The sequence below is a fragment of the Rhinolophus ferrumequinum genome, chromosome 2 (genome assembly GCF_004115265.2).
Source record: "Rhinolophus ferrumequinum isolate MPI-CBG mRhiFer1 chromosome 2, mRhiFer1_v1.p, whole genome shotgun sequence".
Taxonomy (NCBI): Eukaryota; Metazoa; Chordata; class Mammalia; order Chiroptera; family Rhinolophidae; genus Rhinolophus; species Rhinolophus ferrumequinum.
Window position 1 is genome coordinate 98255441 of NC_046285.1, and position 18069 is coordinate 98273509.

At 45.2% G+C, this 18069-nt stretch overlaps 1 protein-coding gene across 1 annotated transcript in view; it reads left to right on the forward strand.

The window, feature by feature from the left end:
• Positions 1 to 18069, forward strand: part of HUNK (hormonally up-regulated Neu-associated kinase) — a 99334-nt gene that overhangs the window by 41619 nt on the left and 39646 nt on the right. The window contains exons 3-4 of the mRNA XM_033091010.1: positions 8092 to 8147; positions 13309 to 13444. Coding sequence (XP_032946901.1) covers positions 8092 to 8147; positions 13309 to 13444 — 192 coding nt within the window. The remainder of the gene's footprint in view (positions 1 to 8091; positions 8148 to 13308; positions 13445 to 18069) is intronic.

Consider the following 18069-nt stretch of genomic DNA (forward strand, 5'->3'; position numbering starts at 1 on the left):
ACCTGTACCGGGTGGGTATTAAGGAGTTCTTTTAACTTTCAGGTTTTTGTGGAGAGGGAAGGGAGGGGAAGGCAGACAAAAGCAGAGTAACTTCTGCTCACATCCAGGGGCTGTGTGAGATCCCAGGGCCTTCCGCTGAGACTGAGCCCATATCTGGAGGCCCTGGTTATACATATCAAAGATTCTGTGTTTAACTGGGTTTTAAAAAGTATGATGGAAATGTGAGATGTTACAAAACTCTAGTTCAACAGCTTTGTAGATTGGAGTGTACAGCGGTCAGCGGAGTGAATTCTGAAGACAGATCTCCTGTGTCCTCATGCCAGCTTTTACTGCTTCAAAGCGGCACCAGGCAAATCACTCAGGCTTCCGGGCCTCTCTTTTCACATCTACACAATAGAAATCAAGGATTGTCCACTTCATATGGTTGTTGGGAAGATTCAGTGAGTCCGTCCATATAAAGTGCTTGATACCCAGATACTCTGAAAGTACAGGAAGCCCTCATTTAATGCTGTGGGTAAGTTCTGTGACGTTATGTGAGACCACATATAACAAAACCAGCTTTACCATAAACAAATTGATACAAACAAGAATTAAGTTCCTACAATGTTACAAAGGGCGTTGAACCACATGATGTTATTCGAGGACCTGCTGTGCTGACTACATGTTCACTGTGATTATTACTGAGTCTCGTCATTTATTTTATACATTGGGGACTGAGTTAGTTGTGCTCAGGCCGCACAGCTGTTCTACGCTTGTACTGCCCTTGCCTTCTTTGGCTGGCTGAATCCTCCTCATCCTTCAAGTCGCAGCTCCAAGTTCACTTCCTCCAGGAGGCCCTCCAGGCTAAGCCCCTGGTTATAGACACGCCACAGCACTCTGCTTTCCAAGCACTTTTCACATAACTTATTTGATATCTGTCTTCTGCACAGGTCACAATCTAGCCCAGTGCCCAGCCTAGTGGGCACTTTGTTGAATAAATGAAGGGAAATCGAATGAATACAGCGAGCGTCAATGTTAGCCCTGGGATGGAAGCTTTCTGGTAGCCTGTTCCATGTTCTTTCTGGAATATTCCATATTTTCCCTGGAATTTCAAGGGGGTATCTCCATTGACTTAGTACCAATTTGTTTATTTTTCAGGTCACAATTTGTAGAATGACATCTTTTGAGTGAATGAATAGCTCTTTCATTTTATAAGCCCAATTCATTTCTGGAGCATTGGAGGACCTCAATAAAGGTTTTGTTTTGAATAAATAAAATCAGGTACATGCTTAACAAATTATTCTTGTGTTTTACCAAACTGCCCATATTACAAATAAATCAAAGATTAAAAAATCATTTGGTTTTAATACAGTGCCTTTGAAGATAAAACCCTAATCCCAAAAAACTCTTTTTCACTGCAAAATGCTTATTTCCTTGGGGAGTTATGTGCTTTTCCTGGATGCTTTATTCTTGCTTATTACTAAAATTCATCTTGTGGCCATCTCCACAGGCAGAACTTTCTTCCCCAGACCTGATCCTGTATGAGTTTGGTCTAGCCATCCCTGAGCCCTTTATCTCTAACCTTTCATTTGAGGACTAATGCCCCCAAATACTGTTTTTTTCTGGTTATCACCAAATTAATCACCCCTTTTCAGTCTTTCTGGAATCTCCCTCTTCACTTGTCTTAGAATCTTTAACTTTATTAACCTCACCTCTCACCTCGTATATATGTTAGCATTTGTTTAGCCTGGAGTGGCCCACAAAACACTTAGGCAAACTACATTTTCTCATTTCCTCCTGCTAATGGCTCTGCCATGTAACCTCATCTTTTGAGGCCATTTTTCAAAGAAGAATCAGAAACTCAGAGTTTAAGTGACTTGCCCAGGGCCAGTCAGCGGTCAGTATAGAGAGAACCAACTCCAGAGCCTGTCTTTCTTCACTTCCCTGGGCCTCCATGTTGTTTCACAGTCAGCCTTTGCTCAGCTTCTCCACTTGAGTCTTCCCCAGCTTCTCTAAGTCTCACTCTGTCCTTCTCTCCCTTCCCTTGAATCCTGGTTGTCTCTGGCCTCCGTTTTATGCCACTCAGTTCCTCACTTTCATATTGGGTCTCAACCCTGAGTGGCTCCCCCAGGCTCTCTCTTGAGTCCCTGCCCCTCAGTCTATTTGGTTTTGTTCGAGGCCCGACCTTTGACCTTCACTACTGGGCTCTGCACGGCCTGGTGAAACCTGCGAAGAAACTCTCCTTCATTTCCATCCCAGTATTCTAGATGAGTGTGTGTACACATGCATGTGTACACACAGACACATGTGTACTCCCACATGGGGGCATACACACAACACGTATCCACACATTTGCCCTCTCATACATACCCACACACGTGCACACCCATGCTATCCCCATATGCATGCATATCCACATACTTGCACATACATGAATGTTCATGAACTTGCAATGTACACACACAAACCTGTGTGTGCCCACACTCAAGTGTACACACGCACAGGTGTACACACACACGCACACACACACATTACCACTCCCCACCGCCCAGTACTGCCCTTGCCTGCCTCTTTGCAGGGTCCAAGCAGCGGCTTCGCCCCCCCTGGGCACCATTATGTTTGTTATGGCCATGGGGTTCCCCCTCCTGATTGTGGCCAATCTCTAAACCTTAGCGATTACCATCTTTAAAGAAATGCAAGGAAAGTTTAGGTGGGTGGAAGAGGAGGGCGAGGGGTAGCTTGTGGGTGAATCTTTAATTGTCAGTCCTGGCTTGTCTGAGCTTGTTCTTTTGAAATAACCTAGAACAAAGGGCTGGTGACTAGGGCTCTCCCCTGAGCCCTCTCTCAATCTCTGACTCCCCTCCGCCCACCGCGCCGAGCAGAGTAGAGAACTCGACCCAGTGCCAGGTCTGCCGAGGGCTGTGATGAGAACCCCATTGGGCAATTGTCCCTGGAACTGCCCAGTTAGCAGAGAAGGGGCCAGAAACCTTTGTGCCTGTGTCCGTGGTGGCTCTTCTCCCTGGGCTCCCTCCTCATGGACACTTCCTTTGTTTCCAAGATACAGAGTCCCCACTCCCTCATCCTGGTAACTCGATCCAGCACTTCTATATGAGGCTGTACCCCATTCTCTTTCTTACTTGTCGTCACTCTTCTTAGAAGCTCCTTTGGCCAAGGCAAACCTATTTCCCCTCCATCCAGGGGCCATTTTCTTCTTCCCGTTTGTTCTCAGTTATAAGTTCACCTTGAACATCCTGGCACAGGAAGGAACTCTGCACCCCAAGACTGTGCAGGAAGAGCCTCCTATGTCTCCCTCCCGCCCAGAGTGATCGATCCCATCAAGGAGTATTAATGTGAAATTGAGCATTGCCTCTGTCGTTGAGTGCAAACTGGTCAGCTGTCAAAACCTTCCTTCCCATACGGCAAATCTGCCACTTAACAGAGCCCAATATTTTGCTCTCTGGGATGGAGCTAGAGTAAACATCATGTTTTCACATGGACCACATGTGAAACCAAAGGGAGGTTTTCAGGATAACGCTGGCCTAGCAGTATTTTATTTTTTAAAGGTACGTGGTAACACACTAACACTGAACCTTATGAATAAATTCATCCTTTTCTATTATTTGAGAAGGTGTCTCTCAATTTTGTGGTCTCTTGGGATCATTTCTGGCCTCTTTGGTCATCGTTGAGTAGTGGGGCAGAGGGTCTGAGTGGCCCTCTGTGTTGAATGGACTGGTAATTAATTGAAAGGCCTGGTAAGGCTGCTCCACAATGAACTTCCTGAGTGAGGCGCTTGGTTGTAGCCAAATCATTCCTAGTAGTCATCTCTTAGGAAAGGGAAAAATACCCCATATCTGCTTTTAAAAATTAATAGACTTTATTTTTTTAGAGCAGTTTTAAGTTTACAGAAAGATGGTGCTGAAACGACAAGAGTTTCCACATCCTCCCCAACCCCCTTCCACAACGTTTTGCTATTATGAATGTCACAGAATAGTGCAGTCCATTTGTTACAACTGATGAACCGACATTGATACATTGTTATTAACTAAGGTCACTGGCTTACATTAGGGTTCATTAGGGTACTGTTTATGTTGTACATTCTATGGGTTTTGACAAATGTATGATGCCATGTACCCACCGTCACAGTATCATAAAGAATAATTTTACCACCCTAAGAAAAAATGTCCGCCTTTTCATCTCCCTCCTCCTCTCCCAACCTCTGGCAACCAGTGAACTTTTTACCGTCTATAGTTTCGCCTTTTCAAGAAGGTCATATCATGGGAATCATATACTACTTCACCTTTTAAGACCGCCTTCTTTCACTTAGAAACATGTGTATAAGTTTCCTCCGTGGCTTTCTGTGGCTTAATAGTTCATTTCTTCTTATCTCTGAGTAATATTGCATCATCTGGATGTACCGAAGTTTGCTTATCCATTCACCTACGAAGGACATCTTGGGAGCTCCATGTTTTGGCAGCTATGAATAAAGCTGCTATAAACATCCATGTCTATCCATTTTCAACTCATTTGGGTAAATAGGCAAAAGCTACTTTTAAAAATGTAAGTTTAGAGCCTGTTTTCCTACAGAGTCCGAAGGAAAGTGTTTTCCCCCTCCTTCCAGATATAATTCAAAAGACAAAGCAGGAGGTGGAAATAAATGAAGCTGAAAGAGGTCGAATGTTCCTTTCATTTGGGTAGATTAGGTATACTGATCTGGACGGAGACTAATGGAGCTAGTTAGTCTCTAACTAACTAGTAACTAGTCATGGAACCTCTAGGCAGTCAGATTGGTTATTGCTGGCATCTTTTACAAACCTTGACAAAAAGGTAATGGATGGGTAAAAACCCCTGGTTAACCAGGTTTGCTCTGAGCATTTTCCCTAGGGGCCTGGGGTGAGTATGGGATGCAGTGGGTGGGAAGACACTGACTTTCAAAGGATTTATTTTTTCTCATTTTGCCTAATAATTACATTTTTTATACCTCCTCCTTTGATTTTATGACATCTCCCCAATTTTTAAAAGCGGATATTTTTTTCTTTTGCATTTCCTCTTAGTTTTAGTCTTCCATTTATATCCTTCTTCTAATCATTGTGGTATTCTCTAGGCTTTTGTGGCCCCAGAATTATCTCACTTAGGTTTATTATTCTTGGCAGTTGCTTGCTTGTACCTCGCATTTTAAAGCTGTTTTTCTCCATAGTATTTGTTCCGAAAAACTTTCTCCTTTAATGCATCAGCGTGGCTTCCACTCTTTCCAGGGAAAGAGGCTTAATTTTGCTGGAAACAAACTGTGGCCTTCCTTTAGATTTCCGTAGTGCTGCTGCTTTACAATAGGGTTTTACAGAATCACAGTTCAGCTATTGCTGATGCACTGTTTTGTGTGTGCATGTGTGTACTGTATATTGGAATTAAATGAATATGCTTGAATATAAGGTCAGGATTAAATCATGTCCCAAGTATCCTAAGGAAAGAGAGAGTACCTTTCAGAGTCCTTGCAAAGTCACTCATAGTATGGGGGCAAAAATCTCAATTACTTTATTTTCAACAACAAAGGACTAGCTGGAGAAGACCCATTGACCTTGACTTGCCTCACTGATGACTTTGGGTGCTTTGAGAAGTCACCGAAGGAAACCAGTAGGAAGGAAAGAAACACAACCTTTTACGTGGCTTTCATAATAACTTCCAGGGACATGGCCTCACCATTGCTAGCCAGGATTTGTGAGATCACTCTAAACACAAATCACTGAGCGGTTATTTATAGAAATTTTTAATGGGTACTTATTATTTAAATAGCTTGGGATAAGATATCCAGCAAGTGCATCATACACAGCTTCAAAAAGTGCTTAAATCTCAACCATCCGGTCAGCTTGAAGATGGTGTTACACTGGAAACACTATACCGTGACTCTGTCATCCTCTCCCTGCCAGTGACAAGTTTTAATAAAATTGTTTCATAAAAATGTGACGGTGTGGGAACAATATTTCTGAAGTTAATTATATTATCATTGTAGTATATGCTCTGAAATATGATGGCACAGCTTCATAGATAAATAGCCTAAGTAGCCATTTGATAGTTCCATTGCATTTCTAAAAATTATGTGTTTGTGTTTTCCAAAAACCGTTTTCTGAGGGCAGGGTCTTCCCACTGGAAAAGTGGGGCGGATCACCTTAGATTTGGGGTCACCCTGCATTTGGACATATGTGATACCTTTTATAGGCTGCCATCATTTTAACATATTCTGTGTATTGTTTTATTTGAGCTGATGTGAAGGTACAGAATTTTTCCTTCCGTTGGTAGCTGCAAGTTTCAACGCAGATCTCCCTGTCTCATCCAGCTGTCCAGGCTTCAGGTTACCACCCATCTTCCAATATTGAAATTCCTGGGACACGTTTTAGAGCTCACCTTTTGTCAGCACTTGACTCCTTAACTCTTCTTCCCACCTTGACCTGCTGCCCTTGGTGGTTCCCATGACAACAGCTTCCCCGTTGTTCTCCCTGTGTCTGCCTCCCTCACCAGCGTGTTGTCCTGGACCTTCCCCCCACCATTCTCTACCCTCCCCCTGGGCAATCTCATGTCCTTTCAAGGCTCAGCTTCCACCTGAGTTTGAAAGTTGGTAGTCTGCAGGCCAAATCTCGCCTGCAAAGTTGGCCCATTCTGTGTGGTTGTTATTATTGTTGTAAATGTGAATTTGTTGCCAACATTTAAAAACCGGGTCAAATCCAGATTTCGAACTTCTCGTGGAAAGTGGGATGAGCTAGCAGTGCTGGGACGGAGCTGTGCGCGATTGTCCCTTTTAAATGGGACTCCACTCCGCCATTTATGATAGTCCCAGCAACTGCTTCCTTTTGTCTCAGGACTTGGACGTAGTGCTATTGGTCGCCTTTTTTGTTTATCACGATTATGCTATTCCATTCCTTGCAATAGAGATAAGCGGTAAAAACTAAATTCTTTTGCCAATGTCTCTATTCAAAAGTAAGAAAATAAAAGCTGGACCAAGAATGCTGTGTTTCCAAACAATGGAAGAAAGCGTGTGTGTGTGTGTGTGTGTGTGTGTGTGTGTGTGTGTGTAAGAGAAGAATATTCTTCCATATTTAATAGGCACAGTGTGTCTGAGTTCACAGGCTACCATTTAAGATGCTTCTAGTCATTGACCTAGATAGTTTTGATGACCAAATATATGCTTTTGCCCACATTTTGTTTTTTTCTTTTCTGAAATCCAAAATGATCTATTTGGTAATAATGTAGATTCATTATTTACTGAGTAGCTGGGATGTGCAAAGGTACTGGGGTACTGTGGTAAGCCAGGGAGGCATATCTTCTGCCCTCAAGGAGCTTATAGTCCTCGGCACACATTCCACAGACACCTCACACTCAGCATGATCCTGAGTGCTTTTCTCTCCTACCTCCTCCTGTCACCTCCACATCAATGATCGCAGACACCCATGATCTGATTAGTGATCTCCATTCCACCTGCAAACTTAATTCCCTGTGATCCTGTAAGGTTAACTACCATATAGTCAGGCATAACATCAGGGATTAGGACCCTGACATCTTTGGGCTCCGTTTGTCTGCTCACCAGAATACCTGCTTGCTAAAGAGATTAATTATTATCACCGGCCAATTTGTGGGTGACACTTGGACTCCACGCATAGAAGCTGTAGGACTGACAAATTATACCTGCGTTTTGTTTTTTTTAAAACTGCTTTCCCAAATCTGTTTCTCCCTCTGGCTGGCGTTGCCCACCATCTCACCGACATGTGGCACATTTGTAATTTCCCTGGCAGTTCAGGTAGCACCTGTCTTGATGAGGTCTTCCACTGTCTCCTAACTCCAGTTCTATTTAACTCCCAGGTTTCTACTTTGGTCCCACTTCTTCTGGAAAGTTCTCGTGATTTGTTCTGCCCTCAGGGTTCTTGGTCTTCTATGAAATCCTCTAGCTTTTTTAAGTCTGCAGCAACGAACTAGACGATGTTTTATAAACATTTACTTCCGGAGTGTGCACGTTTGGGCAGAAAGCTTCAAAGTGACTCTCAAACTGTTCATTTTCCTCAGAAGCAAAACGTTATCCCACTGCTTCAAATGCCTGTCTAAAATGTTGTGTGGTTGTATTTATTTCAGAGACTTGAAGATAGAAAATTTGCTGCTGGATGAAGACAATAATATCAAGCTGATTGGTATGATTTTTTTGTTTGTTTGTTTGTTTTAAAGCAGGATTATCCTGTAAGTATTGTGTTGTCAATTCTCAGTTATTTATTTCTGGATTATTGGCTTAGAAAATTATTCCTCGTCTATTTTTAATCCCCAGACAATACTTCTAGATCACCTCCTTTTACCTCCAATATTTAATAATGGTTTTGAAAATGAAAATTAATTTTAATAATTTAAACGTAATTAGGAAGCTCCAATGCTGTATCCATCAAAGGTTGCTTATATGTTCTTTGGGTTATTCAAGCTTCAGCCTCTCCATAAATTCAGATAGACCTGAATTTTTAGAGGGGTTATTTTTATTTGGATTAACCATAAAACTTCATAAAAAGAGGGGGAAATAGTTTGGTTCAGAAATGTTGCCCGTAGCTTAGTTATGTCTTATTTCACTTTTCAACGAATGTAGAGGCACCGAAATAAGGAGGAACACACTTTACCTTTTCTTTTTCATGTAATCTGTCCAAGCCCCGTAATACAATGGTGGTTGTGCAGAGAGAAACCCCCAGTGGGATAATTTAGAGGTATGTACTGATCAGAACGAAGTTCCAAGAAAGAGTGAGTCATACTTAGTTCACAGTTCAGAGTCCATAAGCGAATTCACTCTGTGGCTCCTTGTCCAGAAGAATTCCATTTTAGTTTGCCTCAGTGGTGGCTCTTGGCAAAATTTCCAGGGCATCATTTTTACCAAGATGTTAGACGGCACCGTCTTTTATGTTTCTCTTTTCTTTCTTTTTCCACCTCAAGTGCAAGGAATTTCTTCCACCTCAGGCTTGAAAAAGACTTTTTATTTGGGGATAAGAGAAGGAGCAATAGAAATTTGAGAATTTAACTTTTGTACTCAAGAAGGAAATTTTGTGTAGCACATGCTGAAAACCATCTCAAGACTCTCTAAAATATGTTATATAAATGACCAATTAGATACTTTGGAATCCCAGTTGGCTCTCAACCCAGTATCAGGCAAGGGGCTTCGGGGACTCCAGACCCTTGGCTGGGTGATTAAGCACCATTGACGGGTGTTCGAATACACTCATTGTTAGATTAACAATGAGGAAGAAACCAATTTTTTGCCCCAAAAAGGTTTTAAAGAATGTATTCTTAGAATATTCTTGGACAATTCAAAGAGTTTTCTTTTTATCAAATTGCTTTACTGTTGCATCTTAGTTGTCTTGAGGACCAAATACAGCGGCATTAGAAAAGGCAGATGGTCACATGCCTGCAGGATGTCTCTCTGGTCCTTGTTTCCAGGGTCTGTGGTATTTAACGCAGGCACGTCCAGGTGGGGGAAGAGGAAGGAAGGAAAGGACGCTGGTCTTAGGCTCCCTTACAGATGGACTTGTAACTTGTCTTCAGAAAACATGGAGGTGACAGGGACAGTTTCCCTAACAGCACAGAGATTGTCAGTGAATAGGTTGTGTGAAGATCGGATGCCCATTACTGTAAAAGTTGGAATAATTCACTTCCCCCGTGCATCGTCCAGACTGAGGCTGGTGATTCTAGCCAAGTGCAGCCCACTGGGGGGCTCTCACACCCCAATACAGCCTTGCCCGTACTGTTTTCTTTCCTTCCATTTTTGCCCCACCTCCACCCCTGTCTGCCTCTATGCTTACCCTCTCTTCTCTCTCCCCAAGGGATAGCTCTAGACGACCATTTATCAAACCAGAAATGTACTGGAGAATAAACAGTGTTGAAAAGTACAGACCTTTCATTGGTGAGAAGTTTGCTGAGAAGATTCTAGAGGAACCAATCACCGTAAACGGTGGATGCGTTTATAAGTAGCTTACAGGTTGGCCACATAACAAAATCTGTACAAATAAGATGAAGAAATGATGTACCTAAACTTGAGCCCTCGTTCCCCTTGATGTGACCGATGGTGGTTCTCTGGATACCAGGAACCGTTTTATTCGAATGTCCCTGAGTCTTCGCCTCTCAGCGTGGCAGCAGCTGGGTTGGCTCCCAAACAGGCCTTTCAGCTTTTTGAGCCAAAATGGGCCTGTCAGAAACCAGAATTCCCAAAACTACTGGAAAGGAGGCTTTGATAATTAGATTTCCTTTTGTTAGAGCTTTTCATGTGGCTTCCAATTCTGTCCTGACCAGATAAAACCAAAGAGCCCTAACTCATACTTGTAATCAAAGGAGACAGAGTACCACCCCACAGGGCAACTGGAAATTGCATTTTGTTTAGCAGAAGCTGCATTTCCTCATTTTTTTCATATATGGAGTAGGTCAAGGAGGGAAGGGAAGGTGCTGGAGGGAAGGACATCCTGGTGTCTTGTGGGTTTTCTTGCCCCTGGGTTGGGCGATTTGGATCAAATGTCTCTAGGACGGTCTTTTTGCAACTTGAAAGCCCTTTGAACGTTTTTCTTCAAAGGAATTTTATACCCAGTTGTTTTTCCAAGGTTGATTATAGTTATTACCACTTCTTCTAATAGTTTCTCTTTCTTTGAAATAAGTTGATTTAAATAAATTTACTGAAGTCCTGTGAGCCATGTTTCAAATGAACTAGAATTAACCGGGGACTCAGATTTGATATCATCAGGATTTTTCCCTTCAGAAACAAAGCAGTCTGATGTTTGATAGTTTAGTATAATCTTAAAACGTCAGAGTCACAACTTAGAACAATGTGGCACTTCAGTTTTCCAAAGCAGCATTCAGTTGGGTAATTTTTGAGATTCATTTTTCAGCTCTCAGAAAATTGAGTAATAATTGGCTTATGTGTTCACCAAATCAAATTGAGGCCAACTTGTGTGACATTACTGGGAACTTCTCTCCGGTTTCACAATTTTAATTATAGGCATATGTGTAAATTTTTAATAATTACAATTATGAATGTGCAACGTACTGGTTATTGCTCCACGATATATTTTAAATTAAACCCCTTCAGCTAGGTCAACGTAAGTCATTAAAATGCAGATTTTTATCTCCTCCACTACCCAAACCCTCTGCTAATTTATCTTCTTGAAACTGTGCTTAAGACAAGGCAAGAGTGTGTTCCCAAGCTTGCCTGGGAACAGTGTGGGATGATCTGGCCTCTTATCTTGCTAGCCCTGCCCTGTCTGCTATCAAGCACTTCATTATAGACCCAGGTCCTGGGAGTTGAGGAAGTGAACTGAATGAGGTAGTTCTTTGCTGTTTTTGGAAGGAATACCGTGGAGATTAGGAATGGTGTCTTTTGTTTTAATCTCAGAAATCTAGAGATAAGTTTTCTGGGACTCCTAGGAGATTGGGCCTCTCACGTGACTGCTGATGAACTTTTTCTTAAAATGTTGCCCTAAATAATGTAACCTTTGTTCATGGTGCTGTCTTTCGTTTCACCAGAGTGGGAGCCCTTGATGCATTCGTTGTTTCATTAAAATTCCTTTAGGTTGATTTTCAAATCCAAAGCATTTCAACAGCCATCCAATGTAAAGCTCAATATGATTTTTTTTCTTGTAAAAATATTCACACACCCCCCCCCTTCTCCCACTGCAGTGATATTACAGGGTGGGGCCTGAGAACAGAAGCCTTGAGATCCTTTTGAACAGAGATCTCCTGAGATAGGAATCTGAGAGCTGGTTCCTGAAGGGCCTTCTTGGCTAGGTGATGATGAGGCTGACTGATGCTGGCTGAGTGGAGAAGAAAGGAAATGGGGGCCAGGTGAGGGGGGAGGATGGGAGATTGGGGAGCAAAGGAAGAGAGGAGAAGGGAGGTGAAGAGAAAACAAATTGAATCATGAAAACATACAAGCAAAGGAAGACTTAAATGTGTGAACATGCAACATTTTTGGTTGGTTTGCCAATCTCTGTTGTAGGTTCTGATGTTTTATCTCCAACCCTAAGTTGGAGACTTTGGTGACTTTCAGAACCTTGAAGAGTTTTCAGCACGCTGCCCAGATGGGGTTTGGAAAAGCTCTGTCATGACACAGTTTAACCCAATGACTGCTGGGAGAATTTTTCGTGGTGCATCTTCACCCATGGTGTATAACATCATGGATTCGCATCCCCATTCCGTGTTTCTCCTGTCCTGAGCTTTCCCACAGCTTTCGTAACAGTCGTGCATGTTGCAGGTGGAGACACGTTAGCGTCAAGGAGAAAACACCGTAGTGCAATTAGATATAAATCCTGCTGGTTGAGAAAGTGCAAGGGTTTTGTTCAAGCCTTGGAGCTAGTCTCTGACCACGGCCCCTTTCTGACAGCCCTGTAGGCTGACAGTCTTCTGTTTGGGGACCAAAAGCCATAATATTTACATTGAAGTTCAAAGGAAGAACCACGATCTTAATTCTGAGCTCAACAAAGATTGAGGAAAGATATCAGATAAGGACAGAACACTAAAGCTCTCTAATTACCTGTCTTTAAGATCAAAAGTAAACACAGCACAAAAAACAGAATGGACCCAGGTTGCTTTAGATACTTTGGGCTCTTCTTTCCTCTTCCCAGTTGGCTTAATTACCTAGCAACAAAGCGATGCTACCGCATGAGGTCACTTAAGTCTAGTTCTCACTGCTAGCTTTCTGGCCGTTATTTATCCAGCCAACATTCAGCATTGTCTAAATCACCGAGTATATATATTTTTCCCTCTTCAAATCCCCATATGTTGCTGCATGCATTGGGAGCATTTTTAAAAGACTTGCATGAGATGAAAACATTCAGCTGAAAAAGTCAGCTGTACATGGTGGGATCGCGTATCACTTGGGGTGACACTGACACCAGCCAGAGAAAAATCCATCTTCCTTCAGCCTTCCCTCCCGCCCCTTTGACCACTCGGAAGCTGCCTCGCTGACTCCAAGACCCGCTGCTTGTTCTTGCTTCCTGCCTCAGTCCTCGAAAGCAAAACCTCTCTTTTTCCTGGATGACTCATTTCCAAGATTTGATAGAAATATGTTTCGGGTCAACATTCTTTTAGCGCTAGCTGGATTTTATAGTGAGGCCTGATATAAAATGTTTCCAGTTAAGCCAGGGAACCATCAGCTGACATCCTTTTGTCTTGAGGCCCGTATCCAGACGTTACAGTTTGCAGCTGCTGGTTTCCCTTTCGGATGCTAAATGATGTGTTACCCTGACAGAATGTTTCCTTTTCTGCTGCCCCGCCGCCCCTCCCCCCTTCATTTTCACAGTTTTCTAATTCGGAGTCCATTGTGTCCTTTCCTCTTCACAGACTTTGGTTTGAGCAACTGCGCAGGGATCCTGGGCCACTCGGACCCGTTCAGCACACAGTGTGGCAGCCCCGCCTACGCCGCGCCGGAACTTCTGGCCAGGAAGAAATATGGCCCCAAGATCGATGTCTGGTCCATGTGAGTTATCGAGCTTATGAGAGCAAATGCTCCCTCCTTCTGTCTCTGCTGCCCCTTCCTTTAGAAATAACGGCGTTTTTGATGAGAATGTATTATATTATAGGCTCTGGCATATACATTCAGTGATTCTTTGGGGCCCGGCTTTCCACCTCTGGTCCTTCTGGTCCTTTGTCCACAAACTGCCAGGAGCCTTTACCAAAATTCGTTTAGATGATGGGGAGATAAGAAAACAAAGTCCTGTCCTCTCAGAACTTGCCTCTGGTTTCACGAATCACTCCTATCTTTCCCCTGCTTTTAATCCTCTTAGAGCTTTCCATCCGCAGCATCCTAATAAACTCAGCCTGGGCACCTGGGCCACTCTCCCTGCAGGACTCATTTCACCGCCCCCCCCAACCCCCCACCCCTGCTCCTGCCTCTTCACCTCCTACCCCGCCCTCTGCTCCCCGTTCCTCGGACTCATTAGCCTTTGTTTCGTCTCTTCCATCTCTGGGCTTTGCACATCTGTTTCCTTTGCCAGGAATGCCATTTCCCAGCTCTCCAAATGGCCTGTCCATTCCCACATTCCGGTTTGCATCCAGTGTCACCAGTGCAGAGAGCGGCTCTGAGTTCCCTGTCAAAAGGATCCCCTAGACTCGGTCTCCTCGCCCCTTTCATTTCCTCTCCAGCACCTCCTAGCCGGTCGTTTTCTTGTTTGTTAATCTGTTTAGTGTCTGACTTCCAGCTGGGAAAGGGTGCTGCCTGATGGTAGAGACCCCATTGGTCTGCGTCACCAGTGTCCAGCACCGGGAGGGCCACCAGGGGCACACTCAGTAAATAGTGGAGGAAGGAGGCGGGGGTTGCTGCAGGGGCCCTGTCACTGCATCCGGGTCCTTCGTGGTCCTCTCATCATCATGTGGGAATGGTGCCGGAGCCATGCAGAGTCCTGGATACCGGGGTAGGGACTAGACTCCTTGCCAGTGGGCTTCAGGTGGACAGAGGGTGGGCTCCTGATTGAGATATTGAAGCTAGAGATGAGAGGGACTAATTTGAACCAGAAGTGTGTTGATCCAAAACTTTTCTGAAATTCCCGTACTTCTCTCCATTTCACTATACTTCCCTTGTCCAGGCCGGAGAAAAGCTAAAATTTACTGCATGCATAGTGTATGCAGGCCCTATGTCATTTAATTTCCATGGTAACCCAATGAAACCATTACTCTCTATTACCCACGTTTTATAGAAGAAGAAACTGATCATAAGAGAAATTAATAAAATTCTCCAACATCACAGAACCAAGTGGTGGAGCTGGGATTTGAACCAGGCAGTCTCTAGGGTCTCAAGATCTACGGAATCTGGACTGTGGTGCAGGTGGCCCTGACCCTTGCTTGGCCCCAGTGGCTCGGCGGCAGCATTGTCCCTCTCTCTTCTTGTCCCTCTGTCCATTCTCTAGCTAACTTCACACTGTTTCCTGTCCTGTGAGCGCAGCCTGCCTCCCTCTAGATTCCTGCCCTTGAATGTACAATCGCTTCAGCTGGGAATTCAATTTTCTGGTCTTGTCCCCTTTCCCTTTCCCTCTTGTTTTGCGGGAGGCCAGTCCCCCGAGGCAGCCCTCCTGTCCCTGCAGGCTGGCTTGGAGGCCTCCCTGTCTCAAGTCCCCTGATAGCTGCTCTCCTGGCCATCACCCTGTGGTCATTGGGCCATTCTTCACCTGCTGGAACCCCTTGTACTGCAGGCCGAGGGGCAGCGACCCCCCAGCTTGTTCCAGGGATCCCTCAGCGCCTGGCACAGAGCCTGGGCTAGAGAGGAAGGAAGGGAGGAAACAAAGGAAGAAGATTGGAGGGAGGCGAGGGTGGGGCAAGCACGTCATTCACGTGAGCAGAAGCTGGAGGGTCAGGGCCTATAACTGACCGAGGAAGCAAACAGGAGTGTCACCAGTGCAAGGGGCTAGAACTGAGAGGCATTCTGGAACTTCTGGCAGAAGAGTGAGGGGAACCAGGCCCCAAATGAGAGTCTGAGGCCTACAGAATTCCCTGAACGCTCCCAGAAAGAGCCAGCTCTGCCCGGAACCCTGGCTTGTGAACAGGGGATGAAACCTGCTAGTCAGAAATCAGCTTCTGTTCCTGAGCAACAGGTTAATTATCCCCGCGGATCCTCAGGACACTGACGGGAGGAAGGCCAGAGGCACACGCAGTCTGTAAATGATGGAGCTGCACTTGGTACCCAGGGCACAGCCCGAAGCTTGAGCTCCTGGTTATCGCTGCCCCGCCAACAGGAGGTGTGGTTGAGACTGCGGAAGGAGGGTGTGTGGTCTAATGACTCACCCAAGTGGCTGGGGCCACACAGAGTGGGTGGGAACGGGAGCTGGCAGCAGTGGCAGAGGACGCTTTCTCGTTGAGGTGCCCTGGGTAGTTTGGCTGGCGTTGCTGAGCAGACTCTACACTGGGCCCAGAAGGGCCTCAGAATCCTTCTCGACTCACCCCCACAGGCAGCTCCTCCCCGTGGATCAGAGTCGATGTGAGAAATGAAATCCGTTGTTGGTCCCTTCCAGTGCTTCAGAATTCTCCGAAGTGTCTGGCACATAATTTCCCTCATTAAATATTTATTGAATAAATGAGTGTGAATGTTTGAATGTATAATCACCTTCTTTCCTTAACAGTTCGGGAACTCATTTATGCTAAATGGAAAGCTATGAAAGGGACAATTTGTGCACCAAAAAAAAAAAAAAAAAAGGGGGTGGGGGAGTGAAGAGCCTGAACCACCAAGAGATTCAGGGGTGTCTGTAACTGTGGTGATGAGGGGGGCGGGAGACATAGTGATCAAAGGGAAGAGGACGCTAGATTGGAGAGCAGTAGGTTTGCTCCTGAGGTTTTACTCTCAAGGGAACTGGACAATATGGTGTTGTCACCAGTTGTCATGGTGATGGGGCTAAGCCTGTGGAAGGGAAACCTTTCCAGTCACAACTGGTGAAACAGGAATCTCCTCAAAGTCTAGAAGTGCTGGTAGAAGGAAGGAGCCCTGTGGGTTGTCAGAGCTGTAGGTGAGCACCTGGGCCTCTTGTCCTCCCTCCTGCTAGCTGTAAGATGGGAACAAACCATGTGTCCTGTCTGGGGAAATGCGAAGGGAAAGGAAAAGCACAGGCTGCAAAAGGCAGCACTGTCTGAAGGTGAGTTTTAAGCTCCAACCTTGTTTCTATCCCTCTACGAAGTCCCTCGACCTGGGGAAGGATCCGCATTTAGTAACCACAGATGCTCCGTTTCTCAGAGTCGGGCCCCGTGATTAAAACAAAGGGACCTGGCCCATCGCTACTTGCTGTGTCCCTATCAGTTAACCATAAGGAGAGACTCCACCCAGAAATAATGGAGGCATGGAGGAAGGAAGGTAGAGAGAAGCTGCAGGAAGGATGGAGGTGACCCAGGACCAGGATTCCTGGACTCTCGCTTCCCTCCTCCCCCCTGGTGGCTTGGCATGGTTGGGCTGCTCCTGAGGCAGCTGGACATTTCTTTGCTAACCTCCACTTATTGCATCTTTTTTTTTTTTCTTCAAGAAGATGACATGCAGCAGAAGGTCTTCTGAAACGCTCTAATCAGGCCTCATTCTTAGTCCTGGTGCCATAAAGTCACATATGTGAAAGCCTTTGCTGAATGGTAATGCACCTTGCACACACCGGTCTTTAATTGATCATGGCATAGCCCTGGAGGCCCAGGTGGGACCTCCCTGTAGACCAGAACCTGCAGCCCCATGGGTCCCTGTCCTGGGGCCCCACGGTGGGGAGTTGAGGTAGAGATGCTCACCTTTGCTCAGCCACAGAGGACCATGTTTTATTCTTTCTTATACGCAAGGGTTCCCTGGAGCAACTCTGGCACATTCCCTAGGGGATGAGGCCCCATGATCCATGCCCAGTTCATGGGGATGGCGCAAATCAGGCCCTTTGTAGAAGCCGTGATAAAGCTTTAAAAACAATAGGAAGCTATGTGAGCCACATACGGCCGACCAGAGATTTGTTCATTCGGCAAATGTTTGCTGAGCCAGGCCCTGTGCTGAGTGTTGAGTACACAGTGGGGAGTAAAACCACCCAGGGGGACCCTGCGCCTGTTGTGACCCTTGTTAACCCTGACATACCTCCACCTGAGTGACGAGCAGTGTTCCAAGGGCTTTGCGCAGATGAGCTCTTCTCATCCACCTAACAAACCTTCAAGGGCATGTCCCATTATCCCACTTCACAGATGAGGAAACTGAGGCACAGAGAGCCTTAGACACTTGCCCAAATAACCGCTAGTGTGTGACAGAGCCAGGATTGGACCGAGGTGTTTTGGTTCTCGGTTTTGTCTTTAATTGTCACTCTCTGCGGCTTCTCCTGTGTTGTCCTTCCTCTTACAGGCTTTGCAGTCTAGTGGGGCAGACGCATTTTTAAAAAGCTATAAACTGAGTGTGGTCACTGCTGTGGAGGAAGTGGGTGGGATGCAGGGAACGAGGAGGCGGGGTGGCTTCCTGAGGTCATGACCTCAAAGCCCAATGCTAAGGATGAGAAGGAATTAGCTGTAGGAAGAGGAAGGTGTTAGGGAGGAAGGCTCTCGGCAGAGAGAAAAGGCTGTGTGAAGGCCCTGGGCAGGGGAGGTGTGGGAAGGGGTTTGGATTTTGTCCTAAGGTTA